Source organism: Empidonax traillii, unplaced genomic scaffold (genome assembly GCF_003031625.1).
Source record: "Empidonax traillii isolate 1590-97213 ecotype Southwest subspecies unplaced genomic scaffold, ASM303162v1 scaffold97:size1219025, whole genome shotgun sequence".
NCBI classification, from domain to species: Eukaryota; Metazoa; Chordata; class Aves; order Passeriformes; family Tyrannidae; genus Empidonax; species Empidonax traillii.
The window spans coordinates 1,130,954-1,152,158 of NW_020955290.1; the positions used below are offsets into that span (position 1 = coordinate 1,130,954).

The following is a 21,205-nucleotide window of genomic DNA, read 5'->3' on the forward strand; positions in this document are numbered from 1 at the left end:
TTGGATTGACCCTGGCTGGTTGCCAGGCACCACCAAAGCCATTCTATCTCTCCTCTCTGTAACTGGATGGAGGAAAGAATATATAACTGAATGCTCATGGTTTGAAAAACCAAATCTAATCCTAACTGCATGAGTGTCGTTACTGTTATTGGTGTTGTTTTTATTAAAGACCATAGAATTATTTCATATATATGGTGGAGTAACAGAAGGAATCATATTATAGCTCAAATTCCAGAGCTGATATCCAATAAGCTGGTGATTCCTAAGAATGCTGTTAAGTAAGTTTACTACAAAAATGCTTTTTAGGATTGAAAACGGCCTTTTGTTTCTTCTCACAAAACTGCCTGTCATTCTCCATTACATTATTTTTATTTTACAGGCTGTTGGTTACAGAGAGCTGCACTCCAGAAATGGTTGTCGTAATGTCTACTATTTATGACAATATTAAACAGTTCTTTACAGATCTACTTTCAAATACTACTAGAGGTAGCTTAAAAATTTCTGATTTGTTGATTCCTAACGCTTTCTTAAGCCAAGCTGCACAATCAGTTCAAGACAGCTAACAAGATTAGTTTCTTTAGTTAGCTCTAGTTGGTCAAAAATTGGCCTTGATGATCTTGGAGGTCTTTTCTTGAATTTGTGTCCTCCCCATGGCACTGGGGTTGAACTAGATGACCTTTAAAAGTTCCCTCCAACCCAAATTATTATAATTCTATTCTCTGATTCTATTTACACCAGTACTTAAATGCCTATATATGTGTATGTGTGCTCTTAATTTTTTTCATCAGAGACACAGATTACACTGACTGGTGCATAATGTCAGAAGAGTGAAAAAATCTGCTCTACTTTAAATAGACTACACTATATTTCCTTAGTATCACTACTCAAGGATAGAAACTTTCTCCTTTCCATGTATGAAGTGTTGCTGCATGCATCCTTTCCAGTTTCCAGCTCAGCCCGAAGTCAAAGCTGATTGGTATAACACTGTCACTTAAAACCATGTGTTTGGTATGTGGATATTGCTCATTGGCACAATAAACCTGCTTGAGTCAGGTAAAATAAGATTAGGTGGTCTGCTCAGCAAGCCTTAGACCTCAGCTGTCCATAGGGGATGCACTTGGGGCACAGCTGCAGGAGTTTGTGCCTGGGCCCATGACTGCTCCTAGTCCTGATTTCTTTTCCTGCCTTCCTCAGACCTTTCAAGTCCACTCTAGTTTTGAGAAAGGAGAAGGGAAGGAGTCTGCCCCACCCTGGGTGAAGCCCTGGAAGAGAATGGCCCTGCAACATACATTGCTCTAATATTGGAGACTGTTCTCTTCATACTTATTACTGGTAACACTGGGATCATGTACTGCCTTTTACAAGACGCCTTTTTTCTGCATGTTGACATGTTATCTAACTGGGAAAACTCTGAGAGACAGTAACTTGCAGAAGGAAATTTTTACCTGTATTAGCTGTATTACTGTCTTACATTCCCACAAGAGGACAGAAAGTGCCTGTCATTTGCCTGTTTGATGACAAAGTAGAGAAATGAATGGTCTTTGTTCCATTAATTCTCTACAAACAGGCATCACTTGAGTTTCCAGCAGCCTCTATTCATTTTTAGAGACATTCAATCCCCCTTAACAGGTTCCAGTAGTAATCTTTTTTTCTGGCAAGACTATGACAACAGTCAGGTTAAAAAAAAAAAAAAAAAAAAAAAAAAAGGAAAGCATTTGGGGAAAAAAGTCAAGGTATTTACTTAGTGCTAGGATTTCTGTTTCATTTAGTTCAGCTATTTCTGGCTCCTATTTGTAGCTATTTGCTTGGGTTTAGGTTTTTTTTTTCTGAAACACCAGAAGAAAAATGCAAAAGTTGTAATAATAAGTGTATTATTTAGGCAAGAGGAGGCAGTTTTTCCTCAGACACCTAGAAGGCTTTATAGCAGGATCACTTCTAAGTTGTCTTTTGGTTTAGACAGATCTTTTGATGTTATGATTATAAAGGTTTTTAAGTTTATGATGTCTGCATCAAGCTCCTAGGCCTAAATGCTCAAAATTAAAATTTTTCTTTTTTTTCTTTTTTCTTTTTTTTCTTTAAATAGTCCATAGAAACGTAGATGTCTTCTGTGGAGATAACACTTCAGAAAATACTGAATTCTTCATTTCTTATGGTCAGGTGCTTTTGAACTCTACCAGGCTGAACAGCTGAACTGCTGTTTGAATGTTTTGTCTATTACACTCTATCCTCGTCTACCACATGTTCTGTGGAGAGCAAATCTTAATTTTGTTTTCTTGTTGATGAGTATCATTTTTTCTGAGATGAAAGAAGTTGCTTTTCCCCTGGAATGACGTCTTTTCAGGATACTGAAAGGAATGGAGTGGAGAACCTAATGATTCACAAGAGTAATATCAAAATGTTTAAATTGCTATCATCGTGCCAGGTAACAACATTTTTGTGTCAGTGAGTGGCAAGGAAATGTTTCTTTGTGTGTGTGTGAAAGAATCTTCATCTGCATTATTAGAACTCCACTCCCCTGCCCTGAGCTATCAGTTTTCCACCTTATGGTCCAACAAAGATTGGCACCATTGCAGAGATACTTTGTTCTAGCAGAAACAATACATGCTGTTAATCTCAAGTAGACCAACTCTCTCTGCTGTGTGTATATCTTGGGCCAGCAGTACTTAAAGCACCTCCCTTTGCTGGGGTGATAGGGAGGGAGGGAGGAACAATGTAATTTAGAGGCTTAGCAAAAATAAGAAATTCAAAAGAGCAGCGTGGAGACTTCTGAGGGTTCTCTTAGAGTTACCAGGAAATCATCTTTGTCCATGTATTTCCTTAGCACAGCTAACTGGAGTTGTGTAGACTGGTTCAGAGTGTTTAGTGCTGTAAGAAGATGGCAAGGTGTCTGCACTGGATGGACAATTTCAAGAGTCCCCAGCAAAACAGATGCGTGCTTCTCGCTGAAGTCCTTGGCAAGAGTTCCAGTTACTGTGAAGACCTAGGACAGGGAGGCTGCAGGCGTTTTAGCTAGTTTCCTTTGACATCCCACAAACATGGGATGACAGACCATGCTTCTCATAGAGTCTGCGTGCAGTCCTCTTACACACTGAGCAGCAGGCTGGAATACCAAATAGAGTAAGTGATTTCATCAGTGACTTGGGGGCATGTAGCCTCTCTTAAGTATTTGAACTGTGAATGATGTCTGTTCCTTGGTGACACAGATTATGTGATTGCCTGAAGCACCAGAAAGCCTGTGCTGGCACACACAAAGCTGGATCCCCACTGATCCAGCAACAGAGGACAGACTCCTGCCAACAAAAGAAGCCTGTACACTCAACAGAAGAGAGGTCTGAGTAACAATTTCAAGTGTGTTATGAAGTCACCAGAGCTGACAAAGGAACACAGTCAAATGTAATATGTCATGAGTGCAAATTAAATGCCTTTACAAGTTAGTGTTTCATGGTTTAGGAGAAAAGAATGAGTCCAGAGGGTAGACTTCATTGTATTTACTCTTCATTTCTCAAGGACATTGCTACAAGAAGGCTGAGGGAGAGCTGCCTTGATGAATTTGTCTTATAATGGCCTTTACATTCATCTTCTGCTGTAGTATTTTAATCTTCTTCAAAAATTGACAGATCTTTCCCGTGGAAATGCAAAGCTATCCAGACAATAGGTATGTTCCTTTTGGAGAAAAGGAAGCATTTCAGTAATGCATGCAAGAACCTTGCTTTTGGTTTAAAAATAGTAATAGTAGAGAGCTCTGGCTAGCTGAGAATGCTGTGCTGATGGGACACGTATCAAGCAGGATCTGCAAATTGGTTTGAGTGGATCAGTGATAGGTAAGGCAATAAGCAGCAGTCACATTTCACATATTGGAAAGTGTATTTTAGTCACTTCAGTGATTGCATTTAAGGATTTGGCTGTTGACCAGTAATTAAAGTTTGTTTACGCTGCCTGAACAGTTGCAAGGTATGTTTGGCTCAAGTGCCAAACAAGTATATAGATGGCAGGTCACTGGGCCTGCTGTTACCACCAGAGTTACAGGTTACCTTGCCATTGTGAACATCATCTTATGATACTCATTTATGGTTGGATTGTGGCGTAGTTGCAGATAAATTCCTGGGAACTTGTGGGAATGCTTCATAGTGCCTTGGTGCTGGGCAAGACTGCCTGTCACAGGATAATGTTGGCAGGCTGTGCCAGAAAAACGCTGGGGCTGCAAACTGGCATCTCAAGGTATTGGTGGTCTGAAGGGCAGATAGGACTTTGGCAGGGGCTGCAAGTAGCTCTGTCTCAGACACCAGCCCAGATCCAGTTTGCTGTACAGACTCAAGCTTGTTCTCTCCACAATAATTTAAAGAGTAGAGCAGCTCTTCACCCTGATTGTAAAACAGGATTTTGAACCTAGTTGAAATGATGGATCTGATCCAGAACATTCTTCAGCTGAGCACTGACAATCAACACAAGTCCCAGATTGAGCCCTACATTAGTATCTATGTGAAGGGCAACTTTGTTTTCCTTGGGTTCTCAGAATTTCTTGTGTTTGAACTGCAGACATGCCCTTTGGAAAACAGAGAAATTTATTTATAGCTGGCTAGATTTGCAAGCTTGCTTTATTACATTATTTCCTGCCCAGCGTTTCTTAATACTGAATAGAAATTATTATGAAAACTTCTTACTTCAGGGCATTTCCAGGCTACAACGGCTGGAACAGAACCTGTCATTGCTGGCCCAGTTTTATTTCTGGAAAAATTGCTAAACTGAGCCAAAGTTCAAGTCCACGAGGGGAACGCATGCACGCATAACACTCATGTGTGCGCTCAGTGAGCAAGTTCCAATTCTACTGTGGGATTTTCAACCTGATGCCTTTAAACTATACACAAGCAATTGATCTTCTAAGCTGATGACCATCTTTTTTCTTGCAGTGCTCTGTAAAACTTATTTTGCTAATTGTATCTATTGTTCTGGTTGTTTCACCAACCGAAGGCTGCCAGTGGAGTAAAAGGCCAGGGGGGAGAGGGGAGAAGGAGAATCAAACTCAGCATGAAGTATGGGACTTCAGCCTAAAATGTAATATGGAATCTTTACCTCTGAGCAGAACTGTGGTATCTTATGCCAGAAAACAATACAGGCTCAGCCAACGAGGGATTAGGTGTTACTATTCTAGCTTTTTGTTGCTAGACTTTTCAAGCTAAACCCATAAGGAGAATAAAAATCAGCTCACTTTAGGGGTGGTAATGAAGAGCTGGGCAGGGAGTTGGTACTCACCTGTGATTTCCTCCCTCTGATACTACATGGCTGACATCTTCCATATACTGAGAGACTTCCAGAGCTCTCCATAGTCTGCCTTTATTACTTTAAGGGCATTTAACCACAATAGCAGTGAGCTTCATAGAAACACCTTCAAAAATGTACAAGAAATTCATCCAAAGCTTATCAAATTTATAAGTGCATGTTCTTGATTTTATTGCAGTTTGAATTTGGTTGTCAGGGAACTTAACAGAGCTGTTTCTGATATTTTGTATGGTAACAATCTGCAGTTCAAGCCCCTGACCACACTTCAGCAATTTGAAACTCAGAAGATTTCAGTCTGGAAAGTCTGTGCTTCATTACCTTACTTCAAGGGGAGGAAGCTTAAAATGTAACAGAAATGAGTATGAAAACTGCTTACTTCAGAACATTTCCAGGCATAATTTGTTGCAGTAATCCATTTTCATTCTTGGTGGGGGCTTCCTTCCCAGACCTTTATGGATTAAAAAAGATTTCATCTGCCTAAATTCTCCAAGGTATATTAAGATCAGGACTAGAATGCATTGGAAAAGGAAGTTTCTATCCCACAGAAACTTAAGGATTTAAACATTGGGTCCAGTTTCAAACCAAGACAAAGAGTTGACATTTCGAACCTTTTCAGAGAGTGAAATATTCTCCAGACCTCCGATTCAAATATGTCAGTATTTTGTTTCAAACTGTGTCCACCAAACCATTACTCTGAGCTATATATTAGAGGTGCAAAATCCGTATTCTCTCCTTTGCCTAGCAAACTGATCAAACAGTACCTTCCATGGTGCTTATTTTTGTGACAAGGTCTTCAGCCACCTCTAGTTGGATGAGTTGGATGAGTATGCCCATAGGCAACCCAAGTGAATATACTTTTCCTGTTGGCTGACCTCTCCTACTGTTGCATCTTTGACATCTCTGATAACAGCCATTTTAAAACTTCCCCTCTGTGTTTTGTTCATGTTATGGTTGGATGCTGAAACAAACAATTTTGCCTTCCTGTTCCTTGCTACTTCTCTGCAGACTTCTGGAGGAGTAGTGACATATTTTCACCCATTCTGTAATCTTTTCCAGTGAGTTCTCTGCAGCCTTGATGGAGAGTGAAAATAATTTTATGGAAATGACATATTCTCATCTCCACTCAAACTTATGTTTCTTGTGCTCAGAGAGACAAAACTTATTATTCTTATGAACTGTGTATTTTTTGAGGAGCACTTTAATATTCCCTTTTCTGGTCTTTTGCTTTCATAAGAGCTACTAAAAAGTGATACAACAGATACAGAGCAGTGTTTTTCATTTTAAAGCATCAGTGACTCTATTGCAAACACTAGCAACCTTTTTACTGCATGTAATTATGTTCAAAAGATGGAAGAAAGATCTCCTTAGATAGTGATGGGAGAAAAAAAGAAAAGAAAAAAACAGTGGACTTGGGAACATTTTTTATTTCAGACATTAGTTAATCACTCATAAGAGTTTTTACTGAAAATTTTATACATATTCTCAGAGCTCTGTGTATCTATTGAGACAGATAATCTAACAGAGAAAACAAAAAGCTCTGCAGAAACCTTGGGGAGAAACAGGAAATTAATTTAAGGTCATCAAGAATTTTAATAACATTAAATTATCTGAGACACTACCAATTACAGGAAAGTTAATATACATTTTGTACATACCACAGAAGTGTTGTTATTCACAGAAGTCTCCATAGTTCCGCTTTGCTCATACTTCCATTTGAAATGCAGCATTTCAGCAGAAGAAATATTTTTATGCTATACACTAGTAATGGCAGTCCAATGCAAAAAAAGAAACAAACTTCAGTATAACTTCTTTGCACACCTGAGATTTTTCTGGTAGTTTCCTTTACAAGATGTGACCTAGCTCCAAATTGCTCGATTTATAAATTAACTTTAATCAGGGTACAGCTCATGGCAACGTGATATTCATGAAGTTAAAAATGCTTTAAAGTAGTTAATACTGTCGTTTAAAATTGGTCACCTCATACTCGGATTTAAGATTCAGCTCATTTCACATCCAAGCACTTCATATATTCTTTTCAGAATAGGCAAAGGGATAAAGATTTGTGTACTACTCTGAATTGAAGGTTTTAAACTATTGAGTACAAAATATATTATGAGCAGATATTGAAAGGGAATTCTAACCTTTCTTCTGTTATCTGGAGTCCCCAGCAGGACCCTTCTCACTGTGGGCATTAGCGATCTCTAATGCATTACAAGGAAATTAACCTGATTTGTAGGCATTGTGTCATATAGTTTTCAGATCATGCAAGTTATTCTTTTTACCATCTTGTCTACACAGAGGCATTTTTGGAAATTAAAGCATAACAGCCTGCATTCAGGTCCTGTAGGGATATTCTTATTCTGAAAAAAAAAAAATAGACTTAAATCTTACATGATATCATGGATACAATTTATATATCTGTATTTGGAAGTTCTGTATGGAGTAGTCACATACAATTAACTTTGCTTCAGCTTTCTAACCATTATTTTTCATGGTGTTTCTAATGTGTTAAAATATCTCTTGAAGTCTTGGTATAACTAGGTTTTCAAGGAAATGTATCATTTACGGGTGGCTTTTACTCCATTGGACCTCAAATAATTAATTCCCTTGGAGACATCATAATATAATGCAGAAGCGTAGAAGGCTTGACCCAGTTCTGATCTGGAATATCAGTTGAAGAAATCTGATGTCACCTTTCAGCAAGCCTGAATTTAAATCTGTAATGACTTAAATTAAATTAGTTATACTCTCAATGGGACAAATATGAGCAAGGAAACAGCTATTGTGCCACTGGTAAAGTGATGATGTTAGAAATGGAAATTGAATTGCTAAAAGTAAATACTGGTTATTAATCAAAGTCTGCATTTTCATAGGCTAATGAAGAGATATTTAAGAGACAATTAAAAATACTTCTCACTCTCACAGGGATCTGGAATTCTGTGCACTCAGATTTGCATAAATAAGAAGTACTGGTCTGAATGTTTAAGTGAGCAAGTTACACATACAGCTTTTTGAATCTTACTGATAAGTGCTCTTATAATTTTGTGTTACAATTTTCAAGGACCCAGCTGTCTGATTTAACTGAAACTCAGGGATGCAGGGAAATTCAAAACTGAAATGAGAACTTTATGTAAAATTCCCTGTGTTTATATATACTCTCTGTTTGGCTAAGAGCCTTAGCACAAACTCATAAGAAGTAGAAGTTATATACAAATATTTTTTCATTGCTTACTCTGCATTCCAGAATGCTAGAAGGCCTTTCATTTTCTAGTACTTGAAAAGATAGTTATAACACTCTGTGAGGACTTTCCTAATTTCTAGGATTTCAGTTATTTATGTGCAAAATGCATAACTTGGATGCAGAACTCAAAGTGCCAGCAATAGGCCTAGATTAACACTGTGTTAAATAAATTTGCATTCCATTTGTTAATTTTAAATGTACTTAATTATAAATTTATATTTGATTCTCCTGGGAATTACAGGGGCTTTTGCAAACTGAGAAACCTAGTTTATGTATACAGCTTTTAAAATTTTGAATTAAACAATTCACATATAGGCATAAAACCAATTTCAGAGCAGGCAACTGCATTTCTGACTCCCAGTATTTTTGCTGCAATCGTTCTCTCCTTCTTTATCAGATCTTTTGCAATGTCTGAACACAGGCATTGACAGTGTGGAATGGGATTATTGTCAAACATAATTAAAACCACATGGTTTTCCCAGCTGCATAGCAGGTAAAATTTCACTGAGCCATGTTACGACTGATCTACACTGCTCTTTACTTTTATCTATCTGTCTGCTTCCTATCTGTCTTCTTATCTGTTTCAGGCAGTTGAAACTCTCAAGAAGTGAAATCTCTGATAGGACTCTGACCAATAAATGTTTGCAATGCCCTAAAATAACAACCTCCAACAATACTCTTTTCTTCCTCTGGACTGCAAAAGCCGTTGAGTTCACTACCTCATGCCTGACCTTAGTGATAACTCCCAGCCAGATTTGATTAGTCTCTTTCATTGCTAAGGTACTTTGTGGCCCTCTAGAGCTGCTGAGAGAGAAATTTAGTGGTAATTAGTTGCAGAGATGGATCAAGCAGTCAGTTGGTAGGTGCTCACATTGAAATGCACATCTTCCTTTCTTGCCAGATCGTTGGCTGTGACCGCCAGCTGGGAAGCACTGCCAAGGAAGATAACTGTGGGGTCTGCAATGGAGATGGGTCCACCTGCCGGCTGGTTCGAGGCCAGTATAAGTCCCAGCTCGCAGCAAACAAACGTAAGCTGTTTCTTCTGGTAAAGTGCCATCTTCCCTCTTAGAGATGTACTCATTTCTTGAAAGCTAGATTTCACCCCGCTCTCTCTCAGGCATCTGAATGATCATGGTCAGTCTGGTTGTCCCCACAGGTTCTCACCTCTTGTGTTAAAGCAGGCTTGGTCGGATTACTAGTCTGGTTGTTGCAGTGGACAGAGGACTGTGGGAAGGTGTCACCAGTGTATTCCCCATCTCAGCTAGCTAGCTGCTTGAGAAGAACAGGAGAACCAGAAGAGCTGTCTCTTTCGGCGCCTCTCTGGCTGTGATAGGTGGCTAGGCATAGGATTTAGTCCACACTGCTCTGAACAGAGTGGTTTATGCTGCTCCACTGCAGAGAGGAACCCTGAGGGCTAGGTGGTGCCAACCTGGCACAGTACTCTTTCCAAGAGCACGGCCTGTGTGCCTGCATGTTGAGCATGGTGACAGTTCTGTGGTGGACTGAGGAATCTAAGTTGTCAGAAAGTGCCTACATGAACATGAGAGAGGCCTACAGACAAACATGACCTTCCTTGCACGCTGAGCCAGCTTGAATCCAGAGTGGTAAAGTAGCATTAGTGTGCCCCAGTGACAGGGTTAGTTTATCCTCGTTTCCAGCCTTGTTAGAGCACCACAGATGGAGCTGTAAAAGCTTTGGGATGAGAGATAGGGCGTATCTGGTCAGTTCGCAGGAAGGATTGAAAGGTAAATGTATTGTCCAGCCTGTGTAAACACACATGTGCTAGCATTCTAAGCTGCCCCCAGCCTCAGAGTTCAATCAGACCAACTCTACCATTCTGGAGCACTTTTCCCAGTGCTGAATAGCACATGACCTCAAAGATTCAAATAGCAGTGTAGTATCTACTGAAGACTGTGTGTATATTCCTATATGGGAGCCCCCGGTGGTCTAGGGGAAATGACACTGCACTGTCACTGCAGAGACCCGGGTTCGAATCCCGGTCGGGGCCCCTCCCCGGGCAGATGGAGCTCGTTAGCCCTGCAAGGCAATCCATCTACGTCCTGAGGACCTCGCTGCCACCGTCCAAGCGTGCTTGGCCCCGGCAGATGAACCTCAGGATTAAAGGGTGGGCTCAGTTCTGCGCACACTGTGTCTCACCTAAAAAATCCAATGCGCAGGCTGGAAGGTGGAAAGACCTTCCCCGGTTCTTCGTTCGCGAAGAGACTGGCCATTATTCCTATATAGAACATTCAGCTTCTGGGAGGAGCAGTGAGAGGTACTTTTTACAAAAGCTTCTCTCTGTGAAAGATTAAGTGCTTCAGTATGGAGCACAGCACGCAGAGCAGCAGTTAGCACAGTGCACCTCTGGCTCTCTGTTTCCTAACTGAGAGGGAGAGAGTAGGAGAATAAAAAAGGGAAGGAAGGAAGGATTTAGTATAATCCTTATAAGAGTTCTGTTGCTGAAACAGAATTGCACAGTAGAGGGCAAAGGAAATAATTCAGAAAGATTTAGAAATGGAATTTCAACTCATTGTTATCTGCTTTTACAGGAACAGATTTGGAAATCTCCAACCTACTTGAGACATTAAGATATTTGTGAACTTTTTTGGTAAATATCTCTTCCTGTAGGAGAAATTCATTGTTTTTCAGTTGCTTTGGGTAAAAAAGGTGCTCATTAATCCTCTTCTGAGGATAAAGGCACTAATATGTACTAAAATGTTGAAAAAATAGAGTCCCTAGTCCCAGTGGTTTGCTATTAAACAGAATATTATAAAGGTAGTAGAGCAATGACAGAGAACATAGTCTTAGAGAGAGACAAATGTGAAAAAAATATTAGAGAATGGATTTTTCAGACACATTGCTGCAAATAATTGTTATTCCGAGCCAAAGTAGATAATCATAGATTTTGTATGTGCTCTGCATAAGCCATGTGGCATTATTCCATTCTCTGCTGTAAACATACATGTTGTTATGCAATACTATGAATTTTGAATGTATCAAAAGAAAGTCTTTTTTAAATAGGATTTTTACAGTTCTGAAGACACAGTTTAGGATCACCTTTGAATGTGTGAATTAATATGAATCCTTTTTGAGGTTTGCTTCCAAATGTTTTATGGAAATGTTATGAAGTGTTGTGAAAATCTGAGATTTTAAATGTTGAAAAACACTTTAAAATCTACTATATTAATTTTCTACATTTATCCTCCTTGATGCCACTAACACTTTGTGTCAGCATCTTGCTCATTTGTCACTATAAACACTTGCTACAGGAACAGCTCCCTCACTATTTATAGGGCTAGTATACATCTCTCAGTGGCCTCAGAAACAGAAACATATCAGGGCAGGAGGTAACGGCACCTTGAATTCTCACTTACATTTTTATGAAAAAGAAGGCACCTGTGTCTGTACTTTTTTAATAATAATAATAAAAAAGCTACAGACACCTTCATTGCAGAAATATTCTTTTCTCTTAGAAAGATTGAACCCCCCAGCCTTAGTACTGTCTTCATCTTTTTCTTTTTTGTTTAATAATATCTTCTTTAGGAAAGGGTGTATGTTCTTCCTATGGAGATGAGCTATATTTAAGCAGACTTCTTTGTATTTCTTAGGAAGCTAGAGAGCTGATCCCATAGATTGTGAGTGAAATTTGCCAGTAACCTTATGCAATATTCTATTTAGAGTATTTCTCTAAAGAAGGATTGACGTCTACTGGTGTAAATTGTTACACTGAGGTAGTCGGAATACTTACCTAATTACTCTTACCATGGTTGCCAAAAATAGATTCAGTTCCAGATTTCCATTAAATATCAGTAGTAATGAGGAAATAAAAAGAACTCCATTTTTCATCATGAGAACTGACAGACCATTTGGATAAAATCCAAATTAAAAATCCAAAACCAGAAAAAACTGATCTCTCATGGGAATCTGATGTATGCACATGACATTTAACTTTTGCCTAAATCCTTACACGTTCTTCACAGTCCCGAGCCACTGTCCTTCCAGTTATCTGGGACTCTCCCTTGCTTCCCTATGCATGGTCTCTGGAGAAAACCAACCACCTGTTAATGCGCTTTATGTTTTTTGCTGTTTTTGCTCCGCAATCTGCCTTTTTGCTTATTGTTACAGGGAGCTGTGTCTAAATATTACCATGCTTACTTTCACATGTCTCTTCACATGAAATGTCTCTTTCTTATCATTGGTCACTGCAGGAAATTATCCTTCAGTTCCCATTGTTTCTGCTTTGTGAAAGCAGGAAGCACTGTGATAAGCATAAATCCCAATGAGCTTTGCATTTCACATAAAGCATGCTAGGATTTCAAATGGAGAGCAACTGCAAGATCAGGTGAAATCATAGTCCTAACCCTAACCCTAACCCTAACCCTAACCCTAACACTGGGGAGATACTAAAGGCCCTGGAGAGGGTGGGAACTTGCCTTTTTCTCCCTGGGGCCTGGTGCTTCTATAGCACTGTGAAGTATTTGTAAGTTTTTCATGTTCTGGCCTTCTAATTCAACTTTTGAACTCTTTCCAGTGTCTTGGCATTTCTGAGTATACCTGCATACCTTTCTTTACAGTACTCACGTGTTTTGTTCCCCAAAATGGATAAAATGTGTTTAATCTACTGGTTATCTTGAATATGAGTGCCAGAATGGTACCAATAAAATCAGTACTAGAATATCAATATTTAGTGAATTTTTTAGAACTTGAATATTTGTCTCTTCAAATAGAAAATCTGAATTCTGTATAGAGATTAAAGATTTCTACCTTTGCTTATATATCATAGACTTGTATGAGCATAATGTGTGTTGAGTAGAGTTTAGTCCCAATGTTACAAAAGACTTAGGAGACACTGAAATTCCTGGATCATTTGAGGAAACATATCGAATCAGATATTGAAAAATGGAACATGGTTCCATGAGATCTTGAGCATGGAACATGGCCTGAAAACTTGAACAGGCTTTACATCCATACGACTCTTTTGGCACTCAGAGTGACTGATTACATTTGCCCCCTCACTTTGGGATACTAAGAGGCCCCAACAGTATGAATATTTCATCCCATTAAGCCCTCTAATATAAGAATGTCAGGAATTCCTATGATGCGTTACACAGTTTAAAATTTGAGAGGGTTCTAATTCAGTTTTGAGATAAAATAAGTTTGGATGAATTAATGTATTTTTCAAAAGTTCCTGTTTCATGTAGTGTTTCCTCTCTCTCTGTTGATTCTCTTAGTATTTTGATATAAAATGACAACATTAATAACTATTAGGGTGGTAAGTGAGAATCCTGATTTAGTCAGCTTCCAACAGTTTTCCCCTTTTGGTCTGGACAGAAAGGTAAGGCCCCAGGTCATATGCTTGAATAAAAGATGAAATGCCTTTATTGTCTGAGTTAGCCTTACCTGACAAAGCAACACATTGCTTTGATGGCAGAGCTTAGCTTCTGCTAGTAGGCATTTTGTGGCACAGCTCTGAGTAGTTCTAGTGGATAAATAGTGAAAGAGAGCTGGTTTCACTCGTGTCTATTACCTTCTCACGCACCCCCCCCCCCAAAAAAAAAAAAATCCTGTTAGGAATACATGCTTTTTCTTTCCCAGCTGCTAGTTATATGGGAAGGAGGCAGAAAGGACAGGGAAAGGTAAATGAAGCATGCTGGTTAGTTCAAGTCAGCATTCTCTGAGTGCCCCACTTCATGACCCAGGTATAACATTTTACATTATCTTTCCACACCTTTCCTTCCTGTCTCCATTTTACTGAGGTTTGCTGACTCTTTAGAAATGCTTTTACAGGTACATATGGCCTCCATGCTAATTCACATGTTGATTTAAACCCAAAGGGCAAAGCTCCGAAGGGCTTCATAGATGCAAGATTCTGCCACAAATATCAATTTGAAATACTTGAAAAAGGTTTAAGTGGAGTCATGATGAAATCAAAGTTACTAATCCAGAAATAATTGTGAAGTAGTTACAAATAAATAAAATCAACAGGTTTGGGTTCTTAACAGAAGGTTCTCACCACATTTAACAAGTTGTTTTGTTTTTTTTTTTTCATATTTTCAGTAATAATCCTTAGAGTTGTTTAATTGGTCCTAAGGCTTTTCTTTTCACTTCCTCGTAAGCACCTATTTCACTGCTTCATTGGAAACAGATGGGAGTTTCTGTGCTTATTTACTCCATGTATTTTTGCCTTTCCACAGTAGATGATACAGTGGTTGCTATTCCCTATGGAAGCAGGCAAGTTCGCCTCGTGCTGAAAGGACCTGATCATTTGTGTAAGTAGAATAAGATAGTGTACATTTGTTTAAGAGAGCCTTGGTAACCTGCAGTGCTCTGTTTACACTGTGATCTTTGGTTTCCCTCTCTCAGATTACTGATTTCAACACACAGATGAGTCCTACCCTCAGAAGTGCTTCTCAGACCCAGTTACATCAGGGGTACACTCTTTTCAGAACAGACTTTGGCCAACATTGCAGAATTCTTTGCCACTCCATAATTTTTCTGTTGGCTTATCCTTTGGCTGGCTCACTTGGTGTCAAGTATTTTGTTTAAAATTAATAAAATATTTACCACTGACTGAAGAAATCCTGAGGACAGTAAAGTATAAGCTTCCCCACAGCTGAGCTTAGCCATCAAGCTACTTATGACTTTAACATGTTTCTGTTATGATAGGCTCTCTCAGTCCCCTTGATACATACCTGTGCACATGCACACGCACACAAAATCGCAGTCTGAAGATCTGAAACAGCATACACAAGTCAAATCATGCTCCTTAGCAGTGGTATCGCTCCAAGTAGTTGAGACCACTGGAGTGCTGCGAGCCATCACTTGGCGTCTATAAGACTCCCCTGATTCATCTGTGTATCCTAGCATCTCTGTATCCCTCTTCTCTGGGAGGAGTCTTGGGATCTGAGAACACTCTGCAAGAGCTGAAGGCAAATCCATTTATTTCATGAATAGAAGCTCCTTGCATCCCTCTCTCTTACCTTCCAATGCAGTGGGTGCTCAGAAGCTGCTCTCTTTTTCAGCAGCAAATGAATACTAAAATGTTAGTAAATGAAATTCACTGTCAGAAAACAAACTGTACTGCATGACCTCTCAGTAGCACAAATTATTGTAAGGTAAGTTGGGCTACCCTTCTCCTTTTCCAAAAGTCATTAGGATTTTCCTGCAGCATGGACGAGTCCTGTGCTTGTCAGTGTAGATACAAACATTAGTGTCAGCAAGGTGTGAAACACCAAATAATTCCAGTCTCTTCGGGTTTCTTTTGCTGAAAGATTTTATACTGAGTGGCAAAATAAGAGGTGGTTTATCAGTCCTGTTCTGTAGCTCCTTACTTGTGTTGAGAAAGCAGTGGGTATGCTTTAATGGTTCTTCCAATTTAGAACTGTGAATAAAGAGCAGCAAATTATAGGTTATAAATGAAGAAAAAATGTATTTTGTTTTTCTTAAAAGTTCAAATGCTGCCTGTGCTTCAGTTTTAAGTGGACCTTTAAGTATTTCTGAGCTGCTCTAGTAATGGCTGTTACTACTTTCCCAGTACATGATTTGCACTTTTCCTTTCTCTCCTATCTTCTTTTCCAATATAGATATTCTCTTCCAAGGTTGAAAAAAATCGTATTTTTATTTTTGTTTTAGTGAAATTAAGCTGTAAAACAGCTTAGAGGGAAATGACATTTTAGCTAGAGAGACTGATCTAAAGCTGTCTTTGCTCAGACCGTATCACATTTCAAGACAAAAAATTTGAATCAGTGAAGTCTGCCTGAGTCACTGGTTAAGATTTAGATTAACTGCACTGTGTAAACATGAATAAGTCCAAATATATCTCTTTCTTGTTTCAGATGTCTCCATGAATCTTTCTCTTTTCTCATCAAAGGGCTTTATATATGTATGAGCTACAATCAGCTGCAGGGAGGGGAGTATCTTGCCCTGTGAACTTTGGTTATGGGAGAAGTCAACAAGCGGCTGATTATGTATACATGAGTCTTCAAACCATCTTTATTCAAACCATCTTTATTCCTGCATGCAGCCTTGTCCAGAAATAAATAGATGGCCAAGTGTATCACAAAGGAAGATATTAATCTCACTAAAAACCAAGGAATTCACAAATACAGTGCAAATTTTTAGTATACTGTCTCAGCAACTTCCTTCATTAATTAATTCCCTTCACCCACCATGAAAAGTGGTCTAATTAGTGCAATTATCTTTCTTCCCTAATTAGAAACTTAATATACACAAATTAAAACATTTCTTTCCTTTGTTGTCTTTGAAAATATTTCTCCATCACAGATGAATAGTATGCCAACGTCTAACTCAGATTTTGCTTTGGCTGCCCCTGTCTCGGAGAAGATTTTGTGCATAATTTCATAAATACATGTGAAAAGTTTGAAGCTTTGCAATCCTTCACAATGAAATACATTTTCACTTTTAAATAACTGCTAGAAACACTTTACTGGTGAACATGCTATAAAGCATAATCTGGAGTTGGCTAACTAGGTGGTGAGACAGATCTGCTTGCTGACTCTTGATTTCTATTTAATAAATTACTGATATTTTTATTATGACAATCAGAAGTAACTGCTACCAAACAGTATCTGAATTAATGCCTGCCTTTTGGGAGCTCTGAACTCAGAGAAACAGAAGGAGAGCTCAGGAGGGTTCATGACTCACTCTCCCTTTCTGCTCCACTGGAATGGATCAGGCTACTTCTGGAGAGGAGACAGGATTGCTGTCATACTGATCTTTCTTTCCTGGGCATTCTGCTTGAAGTTAATTATCTAACGCAACAACATGTGGTTATTGACCTGCCTTTGAACTGCAAGAGGGTACAGCAACTTAGCATACTCATGGGCCAAGGTCTGAGTCATGCTCCACATAGGAGCATGACTTACTGAGAGTGAGCTGAACGACAGCAAATATGCCTAACTAGGAATGTATTAATATATCTGGAAGAGAGTAAAAGCATGAGCTATGGGTGAGGAGGGGAATGCAACCTAAAAATCTAAGGGTTGAACAAAGACCAAAAGCAGATTGAAGAGAAAAAGAAAAGTATGGGAATGTGAATTAACTATGAAAAAAAAGAAAGTAGTTGCATTATTCCTAATTTAGGAGGCAAATCTGAACCACCACTCTTTTGTGTTCCCTTTGTTTTTCTGCTCTCACTTGCTCTTGCTTCAAATTGCAATGCTCTAGTTTCCCTTCAATTTGTTTCTGTTTGTCAGATTTGGAAACCAAGACTCTCCAAGGTTTGAAGAGTGAAAACAGTCTCAGCACCACGGGCTCCTTCCTTGTAGAAAATTCTAGCATTGACTTCCAGAAGTTTCCTGACAAGGAGATACTAAGAATATCTGGGCCTCTCACTGCAGACTTCACTATCAAGGTGAGGGTTGTTGGTCATTAACATCTTACAGCAACATGAAGTAAGATAAGATGCATTAGGAAGATGAAAGATATTTTTTTATATCTTAATTTTCCAGTAGATGTTTGTCACAAAGCCTTGTCCAGGCTAGCTACTGAACTCTATATGAAATTCTTTATAGTTATATATCTGATGAAAGCCTTACTGGACACTCCTCAGGACAGAGACCGAATTTATGTCAAGAAAGGCATGCCCAATGTTTGCCCCAAAAAGCAAAGATGAACTCATTACAGGGAAAGACAGATTCCTTTCTATATGCATTACTGAGGTACATATAAATCAAGGGCAAGCAGCTTGCTTTGTCTGTGATAAGCAAAAAGAATATTTGTGTGTTCCTTTGGCCCGTAGTTTGTAGGGTTTATACTAGCGTAATTGCACAGAAGACTGTAAGAGAGTGAAGAGTGAGATCCCCAAGCTCCAAAATAAATGGGATGACTTTACTTGAGAAGTCATGGCGTCATTTTGAAGTTCTGCTTTTTGTTGCACTGGCAATAAGGATAAAATTGTTTCCTCCCGTTAGAGCATTTCTGTTCTTCCGGGTAATATAAAACACATTGCTAGAAGCAATGTGCACATTCTGTGGGAAAACACACATATGAAAATGAACATTAGGGAGTTACAATAAAATAAATCCTTTTCCAGTAGGTCCAAGCAACTTGAAGGATTGCAGCTGTAAAACTGTAAAACCTGTATCATGTCCAGGACTACATAAATTTTTCACCATGGGCTCCAGAGGTAATGACATTTACTTTAACCATGAGCTGATGGCAGCTAGAGGTTTGAACAATGAACTGGAAAATGTCTCAAATGATTGTGTTGGGTTAAGCTGGGCCAGGCTGGAATGTGTTAGCTTGGGAAGTAGCGCAGCCCTGTAGACTGTCCCCTGCTCATTGTGGAATGTCAGCAGCCGAAAAAGCAAGTTGAAATATTCAGAACTGGTTCACAAGGAGAAGCCTGACCTACGGAATATATTCCTTACTCTTTGAAGATCAGAATGACAGTGCCTTACTAAAATAGATACCAATCAGTTTAAAATATCTGAAACACCTTTACCTGTTTTACAGATGATACAGAGATGGTGAGCATCAGTGCAATGTAAACAGCATTTCTCACTTTGCATTATTTCTGTTGTCTATGAATTTCTGGCATCCTGGCAAGTTAAAACATACCTTTTGGAAAAAGCTGGTCATGTAGACCAATGGCCCTGAAATGGTAACAAGCGGTGTTGTAGTTTTAGTCAGATGGGAAGGATTTTTCAGTTACGAATATTTCCATACCACTACGTAATTTCAGATCGCCCCATCCGGGCTGGATCAGGGCAGACTGTCCCCAGGGGTCTCGAGACCTGCCAGAAAAGTGGATCCCTTTCCATCCCAGGAACTTGGGAGACAGGAGATAAAAGGTGGGCACGGGCCAGAACTGCTCTCTCTATACCTGCGTTTTGCCCACTGGAGGACTGCAGATGTTCAGAGTCTTTGCTGGAGCCATTCCTTCTCTGTCCCACTGAACTCAGACTTAGTGGAACCATCATAGCACTGTTTTCTCGGAGCATTTTCGGAGCTATTTCACAGTACCCTGGGAGCTGCCACCGTCAGCCTTCTCCAATGTCACTTCCATCTCAGCTGCAGCTGTTTTTCTCTCTCACCTGCACAAAGCACCACTACACTGTGGCCCAGGCACACTCAGGTCCCACCAGGCTCCCGCACCATGCCAGGTCAACCCCAGCCCCGCCACCAACACACTCATGTGGTTGCTACAATGGAACCCACACCAAGCACCTCAGCAGCATAAAATTTTTTCAAATGAAATATCCTTCCAAGCTTTGTTTTACCCTAGGGGGGAGAGGGGTAGCGAGGTAATATTTTTCTATTATTGGGGTTTTAAGTTTCTTTCCCTTTTTAGTAAAATTCTGATTTTTTCCTTCTTCATTCAGACACCTTGTAATTTTTTACCTTCTCTATGTTTGGGGGGAGGGAAATAATAAAAAAAGACAGTTCATCTCATTAGAGGTCTCATCTCCCAAATATATTGTCATTAAACAAAGGCAAGAGGATTGTACTGGTTTCCTCCTATTTCAACTCTTACCTTTTATGATAGGGAAAATACCTTTATCTCTTAGTGCTTGCATTTCCTTTTCTATCAAAGCAAGGTGAGAAGTGCTGGTAAAATCAAAGGAGTACCCTACTTACATGATGACTGTCTGGATCAGTATGAGTAGACAAGCTGGCTAGTCATGAGCACAACAGCCACTCCTGAATCTAGATAAAACAATGTTATTGCTATGTCTTTGCTCCTTTGAAAAGCAGAGGAACATGACTCAGTAGGTGTTAATTTATTAGCGTATCTGTTGTCTTTAGTGGATATAGAATAATGCACCAAAAAAAAAAAAAAAAACCAAAACAACAACAACAAAAAAACACCACCACCAAAACACCGCCAAATAAATGGTTTGCAATTGTAGGATCTTTTCTGAAGCTACCATTAAATTTTGCCTTGGATTAGGCACTTAAAAATTCTTTTCATTTGAATCACAGTTTTTTAATTAACAGCTATAGAAGATACTTTAGATATTACTTCATGAAAAAAGGATATTATTCTATATTATTAAATTATTTTTGTAAAAGTTTTTTTCCTGCTGGATATTTTCTTTTTCTATTTTGTCAGTTATAAACGTACATACAAGTAAGGCTAATACAGGAGTACCAGAATGCATGCATACCTCTCAGTTATACCAGGCATGGCAACTGTTTTTCATACCTTGTTTATTCATGACTGTTGTGCCTTCAGCATGTGAAGTTAAAGTACTTGTCTTTATAAAAAAAATCAGATGAAAGATTTCTCTGTGGTATCAAGTTTTCCTTACAAAGTGGGATCTCTTTGGATGTCAAGATTTACTTTCCTGGACCAAGGCAGATTTTTGTGCAAACAGATGAAGTGAATTTGTAGATGTAGCAGAACTCTAGTTTTAAGATCACTGTCTCCAGAATTACTGTTGTAATCCTTTTCATTTGAGCCTGAATGCTTTTATTGAGGGAGGTCAGATTAGATACCTGAATATAATTCAGAAGTAGAAACTCAGTGGAGGAATTCACAGTTAAGTTTCTTTATTGATGACATGGAGTGGCTTAAAATTTCAAGAAGAAACCTCATGCTGTTCTTGGAGTAGCTAAATTGCATAAGTATTGGATTTCTTTACTTTGTAATAGTCAGTGTTACATTCCTCATCTGCTAAACTATTGACAGTCTTTTCACAAGATATGTAAATGGTTGTCCTG

The 21,205-nt window shown here is 39.0% G+C and overlaps 1 protein-coding gene across 2 annotated transcripts in view; it reads left to right on the forward strand.

Annotated features, from left to right (window-relative positions):
- Positions 1-21,205, forward strand: part of LOC114056567 (ADAMTS-like protein 1) — a 116,425-nt gene that overhangs the window by 47,555 nt on the left and 47,665 nt on the right. For both annotated transcript variants that reach the window (XM_027881865.1, XM_027881866.1), the window contains exons 5-7: positions 9,420-9,546; positions 14,713-14,787; positions 17,734-17,891. In XM_027881865.1, the coding sequence (XP_027737666.1) occupies positions 9,420-9,546; positions 14,713-14,787; positions 17,734-17,891 (360 nt within the window). The remainder of the gene's footprint in view (positions 1-9,419; positions 9,547-14,712; positions 14,788-17,733; positions 17,892-21,205) is intronic.